The sequence below is a fragment of the Macrobrachium nipponense genome, chromosome 6 (assembly GCF_015104395.2).
Source record: "Macrobrachium nipponense isolate FS-2020 chromosome 6, ASM1510439v2, whole genome shotgun sequence".
Lineage (NCBI taxonomy): Eukaryota > Metazoa > Arthropoda > Malacostraca > Decapoda > Palaemonidae > Macrobrachium > Macrobrachium nipponense.
This window is the reverse complement of record NC_061108.1, coordinates 19,937,557-19,956,149: the sequence shown is the minus strand read 5'-3', so window position 1 is coordinate 19,956,149 and position 18,593 is coordinate 19,937,557. Positions and strand designations below refer to the sequence as shown.

Here is an 18,593-nt window from a genome sequence, read left to right as displayed (position 1 = left end):
TTCTGTCTACCGGTAATATTGTTAATACCTTTCTGGTATTATTACTCTTTGTTTTATTTAATCCTTAGTCCTCTCGTTCCTTCGAGTTAGACCACTAAGATCTTTCCTCCACTTTCACTATTTTTTCTCTCCCAGGTTTGGACTGAAAAGTGTAATCAGGTTGCCTGTTTGTTGATACCAGTTTAGCATGAATAAATGAGCTTGCTGTAAATGTAAAGATACAGATATGAACCTTGCTTATGCATATTTGGCCTCAATTGTCATGTGAATTTGACCGAGGAGACGAAGGCAAAGGTGCCTGAGAGCAGACTATCAATTATTATGATACGAATGATACATATATCATAGAGATATCAGTTTCTAATGGGGGTTTTGCTTTCCTTTTGTTAATTACGTAACTAGAGTGTCCATCTCTTACATCTAACGTTGCAGTAACAGGCCACCAGCACATGGGAAGCAAATAGTACTTTAGATATTAATTCTTCAGTCAAATCGCTTAAGAGGAAGACAGCTTAATGCCTCGTATCATTCATGAGTTGTCTTCTATTACTGAATTCTTGGAATATTGACTCATGCTTATAAGAGACATGAACATCAGAACATTTTAGCTACAAAATTACAAATATCGTACATGAATGGAAGTACGGAATATAAAACAAAATGGCTGCAAAGTTCTTTCAACATTGGAAATTGTAGTGGTGCGTCTAGATTCTACTTGATATCTATGACAGATGTAAACAAATAGGACGAAAAACTTGTCACTTCGGTAATAGGTATAGAAGGTCGGTAGCTCGTAGTAGGAAGTGAAATCACTGAAACTGACTTGCAATGGCATCGTCTGGTGGCGGTCCTAAGGTACCCAACTATATTTTAGCGGAGAAAATAGGCTCTGGTAGTTATGCAGATGTTTACAAAGCCTATAGAAAAGGAACAGTCCGAGAAGTTGTCGCTGTGAAGTGTGTTCTGAAATCCAACTTGTCAAAATCTGCCCTTGACAACCTTATCTCGGAAATTGGTATCTTGAAAAGGCTTAAGCATGACCATATTGTGGAAATGAAAGACTTTGTGTGGGATGATAAATATATTTATATCATAATGGAGTACTGCAGTGGTGGCGATTTGTCTCACTTTGTCAGGTCGCGACAGAGACTGCCAGAGGCTGTTTGTCAGAGGTTTCTCCAGCAGCTCGCTTCAGCACTCAAATACATGAGAGAGGAAAACGTCAGCCACTTAGACTTGAAACCATCCAATATATTCCTGAAATCTCGTCGTACACCCATCCTTAAAATTGGTGATTTTGGTCTTGCTCAGCTGATGCCTGAGGATGATACCAACAGTACAATTAAGGGTAGCCCACTCTACATGGCACCAGAGATTGTTTTAAAGCGGCAGTACGATGCCAAGGTTGACCTTTGGTCTGTTGGTGTCATTCTTTATGAGTGTCTGTTTGGAAAAGCTCCATATTCATCAAAGACAATGGAAGAACTGATAGAAAAGATAAAAAAAGAGAAGCCTATCGAAGTTCCATACGGAACTAATATATCGATGGAATGCAGAGATCTGTTGCAGAGGTGTCTTGAAAGGGATGTAGAGAAGAGGATTGATTTTGATGCATTTTTCAAGCATTCTTTTGTTGATCTTGACCACAAGCCAGGACCAAACAGCATTGCCAAAGCTACTGAACTTCTGACAACTGCAGTGAATCATGACACCTGTCAAGAATATGAACAGGCTTTCAGGTATTTGCCATATTTTTCATTCCATTTTAGAAGTCACTAGGAAAATAGGCTAAATTTGAACATAGGTATACCAATATTCATAGCCTACAGGCTGATCTTGAAGTGCATTGCAGGCTATGCAGGCCCCTACCCAGAGTTTTTTTTTTGGGGGGGGCTTGTTTTTCCCAAAACTGAACCCTTTCTTCTAAAAATGTCATTGCATATATGTATAGGTATATACAAGATGAAATACTTGAAAATGTTTTTTAGTTGTATTAAGAAGAAAAATTGGGTATACGTTCTATGCACTTCTACCCGATTAGATTTATTAAAAGTACTACTTAAAATCACTCACAAATATTGTGGCCTATACCATATTCCTATTATCACTCTTATATTTCCTACTATACTAAAGAATGATGTTTATGTTTAATAACAAAATATACCTATATAAAAAACTTGCAATAAAAATAAAATATTGTTATTTATTACTATGTAAGTACAGTTCAATGAAAAGGATTGTCACAGAAAATATGGACTTCCAGAAATTTTGGTGAGGGGGTCGTTCGACCCCCCGACACTCCCCCTCGGTACAGGCCTGCTATGTTATTATATTAGGTTAAGTATGCCGAGGCTGAGTTATTTAGCCAGTTTAAAAGTATGTGATGTATTGGTGTTACTTATTTGACCATAGCTTAACACAATTTTAGAATTCCATAGTTAGGCTGTGAGTGTCTCCTGTGGCATATGTACACATGAATAAATAGTGGAAAAATTTTAAGCAGCATACTTAGTCACTATCTGCATATAAGTTGAGGTAGGCTGTTTACTACAATTGTCATGGCCCAGACTATGCTATATGCGCTTTTAAGGTGTATAAAGTTTACATTACATGTGAGTTCAATTTATTAAAGATTGCATTGCAAATATAACATTCATTGCTCAGTGAACATCATATTGTATTTTAATATGTTTTGATATTGAGTAAGATAACATTTACTTCCATTAAGATTGTCAAAAGAGTATAAAAGGCATTGTCATATCTGAGGTCATCCATATTCCTTTTTGTATTATGTACTTTGCTCTATTTTGACATCTGGTAGCATAATGGAAATCCCCACTTTTCTAGTAGACAAACTTAAAAGCTTGAATATACAGTACACTTGGGTTATTAGGTACTCTATTTGAATGGGTATAGCTATAAGGCTATTTTGACCATGGTTTGAACCATATTAAGTTTTTTTCACATGACATTATAAAATACATTCTGTTTAATTAGAGTAAGAACAGCAGTTCCACCCATACTGGCAATTGCAGATTAAATTACTAATCCCATAAGTGATGATTTAGTTTTAAAAATAATTAACATTGTCTAAACCATCCTATGACTATATCATTAGTGAGTCAGGTGCCTTACCTGTACATATTAGCTACACTTGTTTGTGTCACAAATGCCTAACTTAGGCCCTTGCAGTTTGCCAAGCATTCCTTGACTTTGATCTCTTATATACAGTGGTACCTCGAGATACGAAAGGCTCAACTTACGAAAAATTCGAGATACGAAAGCAAATACGAAAAATTTTACGGCTCTACTTACGAAAATTGTTTAAGATACGAAAGGTTTTTGCTATAAAGTCCGAGATTCGCCCGGACCACCGATACGGCATCATCGGTATCGTAAGCACGCGGTATTCGTTCGTTCTAGCAATTTCGTTTATTAACGTAAATTCGTTAGTGATTTCGTTGTAGTATACTTTATCGTGTTGTGTGAGAACTTTACTACATACGTATACGTACTACATAACATAATTACATACAGTATATACGTAGTCATGGGTCCCAAGAAAGTTGAAATTCACAGAGAGAAGAGGATGCTCTCTTTGGAGTCGAAGATGGAGATTATCAAGAAGTACGAAGCTGGTATGCGATTGAGTGTGATCGCCAAGGAATACGGCTGAAATCTGTCGACAATAGGCACCATCCTTAGCAGAAGGATGTGATCAAAACAGCTACACCTTCCAAGGGCGTTACTATTTTGTCCAGCAAGAGGACCCACATGCACGATGAAATGGAATGTCTTCTTCTTGTCTGGATAAAAGACAAAGGAATCGCTGGCGATACGATAACTGAGATGGCAATCTCCCACAAGGCGCCAGCGCTATTTTCGGTGATTTGATTGCCCAGGATGAAGACGACGGAAGAGAAGGGACATCAACGCCAACCCCAGACCTCAAGGCTTCACTTGGGTGGTTCGAGAAATTCCGTAAACAGACTGGCATTCATTCGGTAGTGTGGCATGGGGTGGCGGCCAGCTCGGACACGAAAGCGGCTGAAGCCTTTAAAAAGACGTTCGACGAGATGATGATGAAGGAAGGCTACAGTTCTCAGCAAGTCTTTAACTGTGATAAGACTCGCCTTTTTTTGGAAAAAAATGCCTCGTCGGACGTACATCACGCAGGAAGAGAAGAAGCTACCTGGGCATAAGCCTATGAAAGACAGGCTTACGCTCGCACTTTGTTCCAACGCCAGTGGGGATTGCAAGGTGAAACCCCTACTTGTCTATCATTCTGAGACTCCTCAAGCCTTCAAAGCCCACAATATGCTTAAGGAGAAGCTTCCAGTGATGTGGAGGGCTAATGCGAAAGCCAGGGTAATGAGGCTTTTGTTCACGGAGTGGGTAAGTCTGTGTTTCGGCCCGACAGTGAAGAAATTCTTGGAAGAGAAGTGCCTCCCTCTGAAATGCCTGCTGGTGTTGGACAATGCCCCTGCTCACCCTCCTGGCCTCGTGAAAGATATCCTAGGGAGTATTCCTTCATCAAGGTTCTTTATCTTCCGCCTAACACCACCCCTCTCCTCCAGTCCATGGACCAGCAAGTGATATCAAACTTCAAGAAGCTGTATACGAAACATCTTTTCAAGAGATGTTTCGACATCACCGATACCACAAACCTCACCTTGCGTGAATTTTGGAAGGAGCATTTCGATATTGTAATATGCATCCGACTCATCGACCAAGCTTGGCAGGAGGTTTCGAGGCGAACCTTGAATTCCTCATGGAGGAAATTCTGGCCTGATGCCGTATCCGCCTGAGACTTCGTGGGATTTGATGTGGGCGAAGCTGGTGCTGCAGATTCAGGAACAGTTGACGATCCTGAAACTGTTTCGCAACCAGATCTTGAAGAGATCGTTGCACTCGGCAAGTCCATGGGGCTGGTCGTCGACAAGGACGACATCAATGACCTTCTCGAGGAGCACCAAGAGGAGCTTACGACGGATGACCTGAAGGAGTTGGAGGCCATGCAACATAATGTCGTTCAAGAGGAGTTCTCTAGCAGCGGCGAGGAGGAGGACGACGACTCTATGACAACGGCAGAAATTAAGGATGCTCTAGCTGCTTTTCATAAGGTGCAATCATTCGTAGAAAAGAGACACCCTGAAAAGGATTACAATGTCGTATGCTTGCACAGTTCAGTGACATTTGCCTGAGTCGTTTCAGGAACATTGTGAAAAGTAGGCAGAAGCAATCTTCCTTAGATAGTTATTTTTTAAAGAGGCCTTTAGTAGGAATAGTAATCAAAAAGGAAGAACCAAGTCATACTACTAAAAACCAGAAAGTTGAAAGTGGTGAAAAAGCAAAAAAATGTAAAAATAAAAAAAAGACAAAATAAAAATTTTAATTTTAAGTTTTTTTGTAAAATTAAGTGGTACAGTTTTGTTAATGTGTTTTGTAAAGTTTATTTTATGTTTTCCTTACATTTTTTTATGTGTTTCGTAAAGTTGAGTGTACGTACGTATCTGCCGTGTGTCCTCCTCCTCTGTCGCCACTTTCGGAGATGGCCTCACTCGAAAGGTAAGCTTCCACATTTTACTACATATGTACGTATGTACGTACAGTATTTCTTGTATACCATGTACACTAATACACTTTATTTACAGGTGTACGTATTAGCAGTACGTATTAAGTTGGGTATTGAATGGTCCAAATTGTTGTAGTATTTCATTGTTTATAGGTCAATTTAGCTTTATTATGAAATTTGCTGGGTTATTTTTGGGGGTTTGGAACGGATTAGCCATTTTACATGTAAAATGTGGTCCAAGATACGAAAAGCTCATAATACGAAGGCCGCCTCGGAACCGATTAATTTCGTATCTCGAGGTACCACTGTACTTAGGTACTGGACCATATACAGCAATAAGTGAAGGAAAATGTTAAATATTATTATGTTACTGTTGGTAATTCACTGTGTAACAAAGGTTTTGTCCTTGGTTAGAGACATGAAAAAATACTCATATTCATTTTTAATTTTGCTTTTGTGTCCAGGATAATGATATTTATGAAACCCAGGTAGAGAATCCTTTGACTGGGTATGAGGTTTGACTTTTCCTGGTTGACCACGATGCCCAGTTCCAGACAAAACCGAAGCAGACGATCTCTGTCCTGCAATAGCTTCTCCCTGGAACCTGCCAAGACCAACCAATCATCGAGGTGCCTCAGCAAACGGATCCCATGAGCATGGGCCTAATTTGAGATGAGAGAGAAGACCCTAGTGAACACTTAAGGGGCTGTGGTCAGCCCGAAGCACAGGACTTTGAACTCGAAGACCTTGTCTCCGAGAGAGAAGCGAAGGAACTTCCTGGACGTCAGATGAATAGGGATTTGGAAATATGCGTCCCTCAAGTCTATCGACAGCATGAAGTCGCCTTCCCTCAGAGCTGCCAACACTGAACGCGGGTCTCCATCTTCAACCTTGTCTTCCTGATGAAGTGATTCAAGGTGGATAAGTCGATCACAGGTCTCCAACCTCCCAATGCCTTAGACACCAAGAAAATGTGACTGTAAACACTGGAGAAGGGCACACCACTTCCTCTATCACATCCTTGTCCAACATCTCCTGCACTTCCTCCCGTAGAGCCAAGAACTTCAGAGAATCTGGAGGATACACCCTCCTGAGCAGCGACTTGTCGGAGAGAGGGGGAGAGAAGTCGAACGGTAGTAGACACCCCACCCAAAGGACGTCTACCACCCACTTCTCCATCCCATAAATCTGCCACTTGGCCCAATGGCCCGCCAGGCACCCCCCCACCCATGGCATAGGAGAGGGAGAGGTGCCTAACCTATGGATGACCCCCTTTACCTCTGCTCCTGGGGCCCTTTTTCGGCTTAAAGGAGTGGAGCGAAAGGGACGTTGGTCCTCTGATGTAGGCTGGGACAAACTGAGAGGCCCTGCCAAAACCGAACTCCTTGATGGTCTACCAGGCGACGGTCTTCGTGACTGCTGCTGGGCAGGGGGAGGAGGAGGAGGAGCCGGACGTCTCCGAGGACGAGACTCTGACTTAGACACAGCCTGGTGCACTAATCTGTCCTTGGTGTCAGCCCGGCGCTGGTCTATCGCATCCTCCAGCTCGGTCCAAGGGAACAGAAATTGTGATTCCAAAAGATCTCCATTCCTTAATACCAGCAAGGACTCAGGGTCAACTGATCCTTCCACCTTGGATAAAGCTGCATCTCTTCTTATCAGGAGAAGGTTATAGCCCATAAATTAAGACTGAGGTGAGCCAGATACGAAAACACCATGCCTCCGGACTGCAAAAAACTGGCAAGAGAGGAAGCACTCACCAACCCCTCTGGGGACCTGTCAGAAGCTACCTTGGCAATGACCATAGACCAGAAGTCCAGCCAAGAAACCATCTGCAACATGGAGACTGCTGTAGACTCTTAACGCTGAGGCATCCTGTGCGAGACAAAGACAGAGCCACCGACCTCACCTGCTCCAAAGTCAATCTCGGCTTCAGATGAATGACGTCTGGGTTAAGATGACGCGACGTCAAAAAAGCATAGTTCGTAGCATAGTACTTCCTATGCCTCGTGAGAGGCGGGGGTAGCAGCTTGGCAGAGCCCCTAGAGTGAAGCGAACTGCCCCGATCTGAAACAGAAGCATTAACCTTATTCAAGGCTGACTGGCCGTGCCCTGACAAAGGAAGTTGAAACGATGACTTGGGATCCTGTGTAGCTCCCAGCAAGGCTTCCAAGCAGGAAGGAGTGTAAGACAACTGAGCCTGAGTCTTACTCTCCATATTGTTGAATCACAATTGAGATAGACAACTTCTGTAAAAGAAGAAAAAAACTCTTGGGTGTCTCCCTCCTCCTGCTCCGGCAACGGAGACCGATGACAAGAAGGGTTGTGCAGGCTTATCTAAAGCGCCTTCCTCGAGTAGATTAACTGAATAACCAGCAGCCAAACAGCCCCGTAATACCAACTAACCTGTATGGGCTGGATCCAAGCGCCAACTCTTGCAACAAACCAACCACAACACTAGGGACATTACTATGCACTCTCCCAACAGATGACTCTCTAACATGACTGCGTACAGGCAGACGTACGAATGTGTGTCCTTGAGGAATCCTGAACACTCGAGATATAATGAGAATCCCTCGGAGTCGAACTCCTGGAAGTACCAGGGAGAAGGGCAGGCAAACACTCTTGCTGCACCAACTCCGTGCTAACAACATTGACCTCTTGATAGGCGCCTTGAGATCGTTACGGCGTCAAATAGGGCCTGGAGAAGGAGAAATGGAAGCACCTGCAACATGTGCATGAACGAGGGAGGTTGCAACATGCTCGCGACTCAATGTAGAGGGCAAAGCTGCCACTGCAGATCACACAGGGGAAGATACACTAACACTCTCCGTAACACGGGTGTGTTGCATTTCACTCACAGACAAAGAAAGGGCAAAGTCCTTAGCCTTCCAACGCTTGATACACCGACGCAGCGGAGATGGGAGAGAAGGAGAGGAAGACAGCACCGGCTCCTGCCACAATCTCTTCGCAGGAGTTGGGGGCGATGCAATACGTTTGCTTCCAGTTCTCCCTGCCGACGTGGCAGCCAACTTATCTTCTAAAACAGAGTCCAATGTCTTAAGAACCGCCTAGCATAAAGCCTCAGATGGATCAGCAAGAGAAGGGTCTGATGACATGGAAGGGAGATGCAGCGAACTGGATGGCAGAGATGACGTCACGGCACCAAACGATGATGACATAGACGAGTGAGGCAGCGCAGCGGAGACGACTGCAAGTGACGTCATTGATGGAAGTGACGTCATAAGCGGCGATGACGTCACGGCTACCCATCAATCTGAACGGGAAGTAGACACCATTGGCGTAGGGATACAAAATGACTGACCCTGTGACGTCACTAGTGGGGCTGACGCCACTGCTTCCCTCTGACCCGAAAAAGCTGCATCATCACTGGCGGAGCAATACAAAATAGCTGACCTCTGCTACCCTCGAAGACGAGGCCAGGAGGAGGGGGGAGGGCCTGGACAGCATGAGGAGGTGGTTAGCAAGCATCCATGAAGAGCGTCAGCGCAAACCCTCCAAGGGACGCCTCCAACTCTGAAATAAAAGACATTGATAAAAAAGCCGCCTCCCTCTTGGGAATCAAATTAGTAACACCCGAAGAAGAAGGGGCGACATTACATAAACCAGCCTGAGGGCCTCCCGATACTTCCAACGACAAATCGATGAAAGAAAACGAAGGGGACAAAGTCACAACACTAGTATGGGGTGCGACATCAGCAGAAGACGAAGCATTGGGAAAAGGAGAAGAAAAACCCCTCCCACGAAGGAAGTAGAAACCCCACGATGCTCCCTCTTACCATACAATAACTTCCACTGCTCTCTAGGCCACGCATGACATTCCTTGCAGGGATTCGTTATTGTACATTCGTTAGAGCGACATCTACTGCAAGTGACGTGTGGGTTGGTTGCAGCTGAAGCCAGAAAATGAGAACACGGAAAACCTGGAGTTCAGGGGCACACACGTTGACGAGGCCAAGATGGAGCAGAAGAAGCCATAATAACAGCACATACACACACACACACTAACACACAAGCAAAATGGGCAATGAACTGGGTAAAGGCTGAGAAAGGTCTAGAAAAGACTGACGCGGTGGCGTGGGTGCATGGTCCTTGTCCACTCTTCACCCAATATATGCACACATTGGCAGATCTCACAAGATTATTTGTTTTCATCTGCAATTTAATCGGATCTAGCTAGGCGCTAGAAATTAACCTATTTTTAAGACCAAAGGTTTGTAGCTATGAAAAATACAAATTGTCTTAGAAAATTTGTCATATTTTCATTGGGACAAAGTGGCAAATTTGAACTCTGATTTGCACAAAGTAGATACAAAATGACATATGATACAATAATAGCATTTATTTATTCTGGAATTACACAAGTGAGATAACAGAAACATTAGAACCTAGTAGTTCTCCGCAATTTACACTTACTTATACGTACTGTAGATTACTTTCATGAATCAGCCCCCAAATATAGTCTCCCATCATGTTTTCATTATATGACTCTTGGTAGTGGCGTTAAAAGTCCAATATATCCTGGTGGAAGCGCTCACCTTGCTCCTCGGAGTACACCCCCATGTTCTCCTTAAATTTATCAAGATGATTGTCAAGGATATGGACTTTGAGGGACATCCTACAACCCATCTTGTCATAGTTTGTCACCAAGGTCTCGACAAGCTCCACAAAGTTTTTAGCTTTATGATTCCCCAAGAAGCCAAGAACCACTGTGACAAAGCTGTCCCACACTTCTTTCTCCATCATAGTTAGTTTCTTGGGAAACTTCTTGCATTCCATGACCTTTTTCATTTGTGGACCGATAAAGACACCGGCTTTAACTTTTGCTGCAGACAGCTTAGGGAAAAAATCTTGGACATACTTGAAAGCTGGGGACTCCTAATCTAGAGCCCTAACAAATTGTTTCATAAGGCCCAGTTTTAAGTGAAGTGGAGGAAACAGTAGTACTTTTCTGGGCACCAACAATGACTCCCATTTGATGTAGTTCTTCCCCATGTTAAACTCGGTCCACTGTGGCCAGTCCCGCTTGAGGTAGTGTACCACGGTGTCCCTGCTGTCCCAAAAGCAAAGATAACAAGGAAACTTGGTAAACCCGCCTTGGAGACCCATCAAAAAAGCCACCATTTTAGTCTCCGATAACCTCCCAACAGTGCTCTTCATATTTCAAGGCATCTAACAAGATCTTGACACCACTGTATTCCTCTTTGAGCTGGACAAAGTGAGCAAGGGGGAGAGATGGAAACATATTCCCGTTATGAAGCAGCACTGCTTTGAGGCTCCTGCATGAGCTGTTGATAAAGAGCTGCCACTCGTTTGGGTTAAAGGTGATTCCAATTGCCTCAAACAGACCGGTCGCATTGTGAAAAAGCTTGAAAAATGTTGGCGGCTTGAGTCTCGACGACAAAAGCTCACCATTTGACTTTGTGAGACCAAGATCTCTAATCAGGTTGTTTGATATTTTCTTGATTGTGACAGCTAGAAGTAAACTGATCTGTTGAGCAGACATTCCCTGCATTTATGCTGCCATCTACATTGCCAGAATGTTCTAGAAGTTTGTGGAACATTTAGAATCTTTTGAAGGTTCTGGAAACTTATAGAAAGCTCTTTAAATTTTTCCTTCACCAAATTAGTGTGGAATCTGTCTGGATTGCAAGGGAAAGTAGGTTAGTTTCAAAACATTGCTGCCCAGGTCAGAAAAAACAAAGTTTAACGAGAATAATTATTATTTTCTTCTTTTTCTGGATGAAAGGAAATGGGAAATAACATTCACTGATCAAAGACAGAAAAATGTCAAAATTTTGTTACACGGTGGATCAAAAGAACATAGTAAGTAGTCTTTGGACTATCAGGTTATTAAAAATTAGTCTTTACTTTTTATTGCTTATGGTTGTTCATATGCAGGCTTTTACCTAATTATATAATGGTTGTGATTGTAATATCAATTTTGATGATATCTGGAGTTTTTGACTTAGTGACTACCCAGTCCTGCTTTTAGGAAACTTATCCAGAAGGTAAAATAAATTTGTTAAAAGGATACACATTTTCCCCTCTTGTATTGATCTACCTTTAGTAACAGCTGGTTCAGTTATGGGAGCTCAGTAATAAGGTGCTAGTTAATGGTGTCAGGTAAGTTAGGGATGGGGTATCACCCCCTCACCTGTCAGTAACACATCACTTTTTTTTGCCATAGAATCAAGATGTCTCCCTTGCTGCACTAGTCATGGAATTCGATTAGGCTTTTGAAGATTTTGTGTTTATTTATTTTTGTTGTATGTATTGTTGTTTGTCAACATGCTATTACTTCATCAATGAGTAATTCTTTGGTCCTTTAACTAATGAGTTTTTGTTATACGCATGTAGTTCTGTATCTCAGGGATACTTGAACAAATGGTTACTTGCTTTTGTTTCTCCGGCTACAACAACTACACTTAACAAGCCTAGAAGTTGCCACCATTAGCTCTGTACAGGTGTTCATACACAATGTTAAACCTTTCTCTACAATAAATCTGGGGCCATGTATACAGTGTTCCGCCCGTATTCGCGGGGGATGTGTATCAGACCCCCCCCCCCCCCACCCCCCCCCCCCCCCCCCCCCCGTGAACAGTTGAAACCCCTATAAAAATGCTTTAAACTGCCTATTTTGTTAGTTAAAACTCAAGAAAAACCCACCAAAAATGTTTATACCTGGTTTTTATAATAGTTTTACCACAATAGTTTTATCACATAAAATGAAGATGCAAGTTTTGCACCTGATTATGTTGTGCGTAAAAACTTCCATATCGGAGGCCACATTTCTACGTTTTGGCACCGCTGGTTGCCAGGGTGTTGGAAGTCTTCTCCAGATTATCTGGCTCTGACATGATTCAGACTGTTCAAAGTCTTGTCAGAGTTAAGGGCTTTTCAATAAGACTGTTTTCCAAGCTCAGTACCATCCTGGACCATGAATAACTCACTCCTGTGCATATTAACATCCTGGATAATCCACAATTCAAAACCATGCAGTATCATCCTTGGTCTGTTGTCATTCAGCCAAGGAGAGGTAGGTTCGTAACTATTCACCTATGCCATGCAGAAGTTTGAGGCTCTTTATTTCTGTTGCTAGTCAAGGACAGAACAGGGCTGACCGCCCTTGGTCACCATTATTTTCTTCATTTGCGACATGATACCTGAGAAGAAGAGGAAGTTCCTCAAAAAAAAATCTGCTCTCTCTCTCCCCTCTCTCCCCTCTCCTCTCTCTCTCTCTCTCTCTCTCGTCTCTCTCTATTCGCTCTCCTCTTCACCATCTCCTCTCTCTCTCTCTCTCTGTCTAAAAAAACTCTGTCGAGATGGCTTTTTGTCTGTTCATCCGCCCTCAGATCTTATAAACTATGAGGGCTAGAGGGCTGAAAATTGGTACTTTGATCATCCACCCACCAATCATCAAACATACCAAATTTCAGTCCTGTAACCTCAGTAGTTTATATTTTAAGGTTAAAGTTAGTCATGATCGTGCATCCGGCACCACTTTAGGTGCCAACAACATAGGCCACCACCGGGCTGTGGCTGAAAGTTTCATGGGCCACGGCTGAGAGTTTCATGGGCTGCGGCTAGGAATTTCATACAGCATTATACAGTAATACCACAACATATGAGCGCTCCAACATACGAACATTCCAAGATACGAGCACGCTTATATGGTTGTCGACTTCCGTACACATCTCCGGTGTTGTATTTACGTCATTTATGTGATTTTCATTGTATTTATAAACATTCTTTGTAATAAGTGATGGGACCTAAGAAAGCAAGTGGTAAGGTTGGCAATGAGAAGAAAAAACGCATGATGAAGTTGGAGATGAAGCATGAAATTATTGAGAAACATGAGCATTGTGTCTGCTTGAGTGAGTTGGCATGCAGTTATGAGCGGAGTACATCGATGATATGTACAATCCTCAAACAGATGGATGCTGTCAAGAGCACATAGACTTCCAAAGGCATAACTATCATGTCTAAGTTACGGACAATTATAAATAATGAGATGGAGAGGCTTCTGTTGCTGTGGATTAAGAAGTAGCCGGCAGGGTGTTTTTAAAGGGCCGGATCGGATTAAATTTCTGTCAGTTATTTTATGTGGGAAAAACTGAATTGAGATATGAACAGATTGACTTAGAGCTCAGTCCAGGAATGAATTATAACTTGTATCTCAAGGTATTACTGTGTGCTGAACAGAAAACTCAATTGCGCCGAAGAAGCTTTGGCATTTTTTAGTTGTTCTTTGTAAGATTTGCAATTGTTGTCTGGTCCTTTGCTCACTTTCTTAGCCTCAGGATATATTTTTTCCTGCCATTCTTAGTAAAAAAATTGAAATTACTATGTCACCTATTATTCCTTTTCATTTTTTATCTGTTTGAAGAGAAAATATGCCAACAAAATGAAAGGACAGGCTGAAGGGTAATTCCATTATACAGCATAAGGAATAAGAATTTATTTTGAGTTTTATTTTCAAAATCCAACCAGAATCCTTGCTGAGGTATTACTTACAGGGAATAGTGATAGTAATTGTAGAGACAGAGCCATTATCTTTGGCATATTCTTTCAGGTTTTATAGTGAAGCTCTTCAGTATCTTGTACCTGCCCTCCATGTGGAACCAGATGCTTCAAAGAGAGGCACTTTAAGACGTAAAATCAGTGAGTATTTGAATCGAACTGAAGAGCTGAAGAAGATAGTTGATAATAATAGTGAAGCTGTTAAGAATGCCAGAATTCCAAAGTTACAGAAGCAGGATTCTATTCCATCTGCAGCAGCATCATCTGCAGAGTACAAAGGCAACAGGGATGAACTTATCAAGTTAACAGCAACAACACCTCAGATCAAGACTGCAATGGAAATTGCAGCATCAGGTGAGTTATATGCCCATGAAGGAAGTTATGCCACAGCTTTAGAGAAATACACTTTAGCTCTAGGAAAACTTCTTGATTTGTTACAAAATGAACCAAAAGGTCGTAGAAAAGAATTATTGGCTGAAGAAGTAAATAGATGGATGACTCAGGCAGAATGTTTGAAAGAACTAGTCAGTGGTGGATCATCTCCAAAACATACAGCTGAAACTGAGAATGTCCCAGAAACAGACTTGGAAAAAAATTGCTGCATTCAGTAGATATGTGGAATAGGTTACATTTTAAAGCTTTCTTTTGTCTTTTACCTTGTACTGCCTTGTAGTTTTTCATAGTTATGGTAATACTAATGGCATGATTAGAATTGTCAGCAGTGATATATTAGCTAATATGTCATTTTTGTGTTTTCTTCAATGTGCAGCCTTGTTATTGAAAATATTGTATCTGTGATACAAAGTATATTTTTGTACATAAACACAAAAGTTGAATTTTCAGAAAAGCAATGCTGATGGTGCACTCCTTTGTAGTCAGCAGCCTCTTTAATATTGTTTTACAAAAGTTGAGTACAAGACATACTAATAGCATGTTTTCAAGATAAAAGTGGCCTTTGCAAAATATTGATATGTTTAAGATATATAGATTGTATGATTGATCTGAAAATATCATAGTAAATATGATTTATTTTTAATTATTGTAAATCTCTCTCTCTCTCTCTCTCTCATACATGTACTGTATAAAAGTCTGTTTTAGCATGGGTTTATTTAGTCATCCTGCTACATTATAATGTGTAGTTCATGAAGGAAATAGATTTTGCTAGTTTTTATCAGTTTAAATTTGATTGAAGGTGTACAGTTCATAGGTATGAGAAACTTGGATTTCTTAGTGTAAGTATGACTCAGTATGATATAATATTATAAGAGAATTTCTTTTCTTATCCTGAGGGCATTGCTACTATTGACATATTTTTCTCACAGACTTATATGGAGTCCAAGAGTATAACCTTTAGTTTTTCATCAACATTAGTGTGAGAAATACAGAAGTTTTGTTTCACCACAAACCTACTACTTTACAGCAACCCTGTGTGCTTCCTTGTGTACTTTCAGACATTCCACAGAAGAGAAAAAAAATCCTCTAGTCCCACTTAGTAGTCCATTCATCCAAGCTTCACCTGTCCTTTTTTTATGACAAACTGAGTGATTCTTTGTGTTTGGTATTTTGTATACACCTAGCACTAAAAGTTTTTTTTTTTTTTTTTTTTTTTTTTTTATTCCCCTTCTTATAATTATGAGGTGTTAACCCAACCCCATCAGTTTGCATATAGTACCTGATCCTGTGGTAAGCAAAACTCTGGCCACACATATGAAAGAATAATTTTATTATGTCAACATTCACTTTCATGGAGATGGTTTTTCTTCGTAGTCATAATGCAACCAGAAAAGTTACCCAAAAAGGTACACAAATGAGAGAGTGGATGAAATATAATTCAAGATGGCATATAGTGAGCGAGAGGATGTTATTCATTCGTTCTGCACTAAATAGTTCTGCTCGAAGTTTGAATTTTCTTCCAAATGGCAGAACAAGAGTTTTTTTTTCTAAATTTAGCAGAGATTGTGAGACATAATCATGAAATGGGGAAGGTCGAGTGGGGCGTAAGCCAAGACCTTAATGTACACCAAAAACCATTAAGCTTGTCAGAAAATTATTACTCTTTTAGTAATACTGAATAGTATCCTAACAGTGAGTTTTGATCTTCCTGTTAAGTACTAGTACCATATTTCAATGGCATAGATCAAATAGAAATGTACATGCATTAAATAGAAAAAATCAGTCTCAGTCTCAATGGCCGTAGGTTCAGTATTCTTCCACTGGGTGTAAGTCCTCTAAGCCTTCAGAAATAGCAATGTAGGATCAAACTGTCTCATTGCTGCATCAACAGGTATACTAGTGGATTTTGCACCATCTGCTTGATAATGTATACTCTATATGATGGCTCAGCTGAAGCATATGCCTCCTCTGCTTCACTTGTCTCACTCTGCTTGTTGGTGCCAGTGGCTTTCCTAGCTCCATGTTCATACAGCTGCTACTTTTTCCCCTTCAAACATATTATTTGTCTCTTCAACAACACATCATTTGGGATTTATGAATAGTAACCCAGATACTTCTGCAACTACTTTTGAGAGCTTGCTACACACCATGGAATTACGACTTTTAGTGGTTTTGATATAACTCATTTTGAAATAGTATCTGAACAGAATTTTCAACATTTTTGGGACATTTCTGACTTTTCCATTCTATAACATAAATCTTTTAACATCTCATTTGGTTTGGGTTTAGTGTTTTCACCCCTTGAAAGACTTGTGAAGAATATACAGTAACAGACTCACTATCCATATTGATATCTTGGAAACATTTCAAACAGTAATGCCCATGGCCATGTTAACAAGATTGCATTTCATGTCTTGATCCCATCTTAGTCCTTAGAACTTGTGGATATGTGCAATCTCTCTAGAAGCTTGTTTGGCTCGACCAGGCCTTGCTTTTATATAGCTATCATGCAGGACAGCAGCAACAAAAGTATTAACCTAGTTGGTTACTCAGACTAATAGAAAGTAGTAATTGTGATGAAGCAAGTATAATGTAAAAAAATATTTTTTGTTTTACAAAGTAAACATATAAATTTCCAGGAATTCACCCCATCCCGCTCCCAATCTCCATTCCTTGCAACTGATTAGGCAACACAAGTAGTGACTCAGTCTGCCACTAGTGGGCCAGTGAATTCCAGATGCATGGACTGCCAAAATACATTGGAGTATTTATTTTTCTTCTTCTGTGGAGTTTGAAGTTTGCATGGATGCCCATGTGATTAGTGTAAAGTACAATAATGGTTTAGTCATGAGAAAATTAATTTTGATTTTGAAATGTTATATTTTTAATAATTTATAGGAATTTAAATTACTTTTATTTTCTGTAGGAATTAGTTATTAGATATTCTTTTAATTATGTTATAAATGTATAATATAAGCACATCAGTGGAAGTTACTGTATTTGTTTGTTCATTAATTTACAGCACTTTGTTATGTACACTTATTTTTTCCCAACCTTTATAGTGCAGTAACTAATAGTTGATATGCATAAAAAAATATTTGTTTGTAAATAATTAGCATTATTATATGATGTTACAAATTGTCAGGCACTGAGATTAATTTCTATGTAAAGTTTTATGAGAAATGTCAGCATGGGTATCATACTTGCCTTTTTTTTTTTTTTTTTTTCATATCAGGTACTGTATAGTATATTGGTTGGTAATGTACATAATTCAAATATTTTGAAGTATATTATTATAATTTAACTGTACCACAAATGTTCAAATTGGGAGGTTAAAATTTATTTCAGTATACAGTGGTCCCCCCGTATTCGCGGGGGATGCGTACCAGACCCCCCCGTGAATAGTTAGAACCCGCGAATGTTTGGAACCCCTATAAAAACGCTAAAAACAGCCTATTTTGTTAGTTAAAACTCAAGAAAAACCACTAAAAATTTTTATACTTGGTTTTTTTAATAGTTTTATCACAAAAAGTGCATTTTATGATGACATTGATCAAAAAAACCATGAATTTGTGGATATTTCTCATAGAAAAATTCCGCGAATAATGCGGGGAAACGTTCCCGAGAGAAATCCGCGAATGTGTGAATCCGCGAATCCGGAGAACGCGAATACGGGGGGCCCACTGTACTGTAATCTTTTACAGATACGTACTGTGTAATCTGGACCTCTGAATTTTTAACTTACAAATACTAAAGCTTTACTTGAAATTCAATTCTTGGGATCTAAAGAAATCTGTGAAAGGACTAGAGCATTCAAAATTAGCATATCTCTCTTGTTTTGAAGCACTGTTTTCCCCAATCCTTGGGATTTAGAGGTCATACTGAACAGTTTTTACAGTGGACCCCGGAATTCACTGTGAATAATAAAATCTGTGAATACTTGACATCCCTCAAAAAAACACTTATAATTGTCGTATTTTGATAGTTCAAACATTAAAGACCCCCTCTAAAACTGCCAAAAATTCATATGCAGTAAGTGACCATTTTAATAGTTTCATCATAAAAATGCATTTAGTCAAGA

At 40.4% G+C, this 18,593-nt stretch overlaps 1 protein-coding gene across 1 annotated transcript; it reads left to right on the top strand.

Annotated features, from left to right (window-relative positions):
- Nucleotides 1–666: 666 nt before the first annotated feature.
- LOC135216686 (serine/threonine-protein kinase ULK3-like) lies at nt 667–17,593 on the top strand. Its single transcript, XM_064252092.1, has 2 exons — nt 667–1,739; nt 14,172–17,593. Exons 1-2 carry the CDS (start codon nt 829–831, stop codon nt 14,728–14,730), a joined length of 1,470 nt encoding a protein of 489 aa, XP_064108162.1. The 5' UTR covers nt 667–828; the 3' UTR covers nt 14,731–17,593.
- Nucleotides 17,594–18,593: the final 1,000 nt, after the last annotated feature.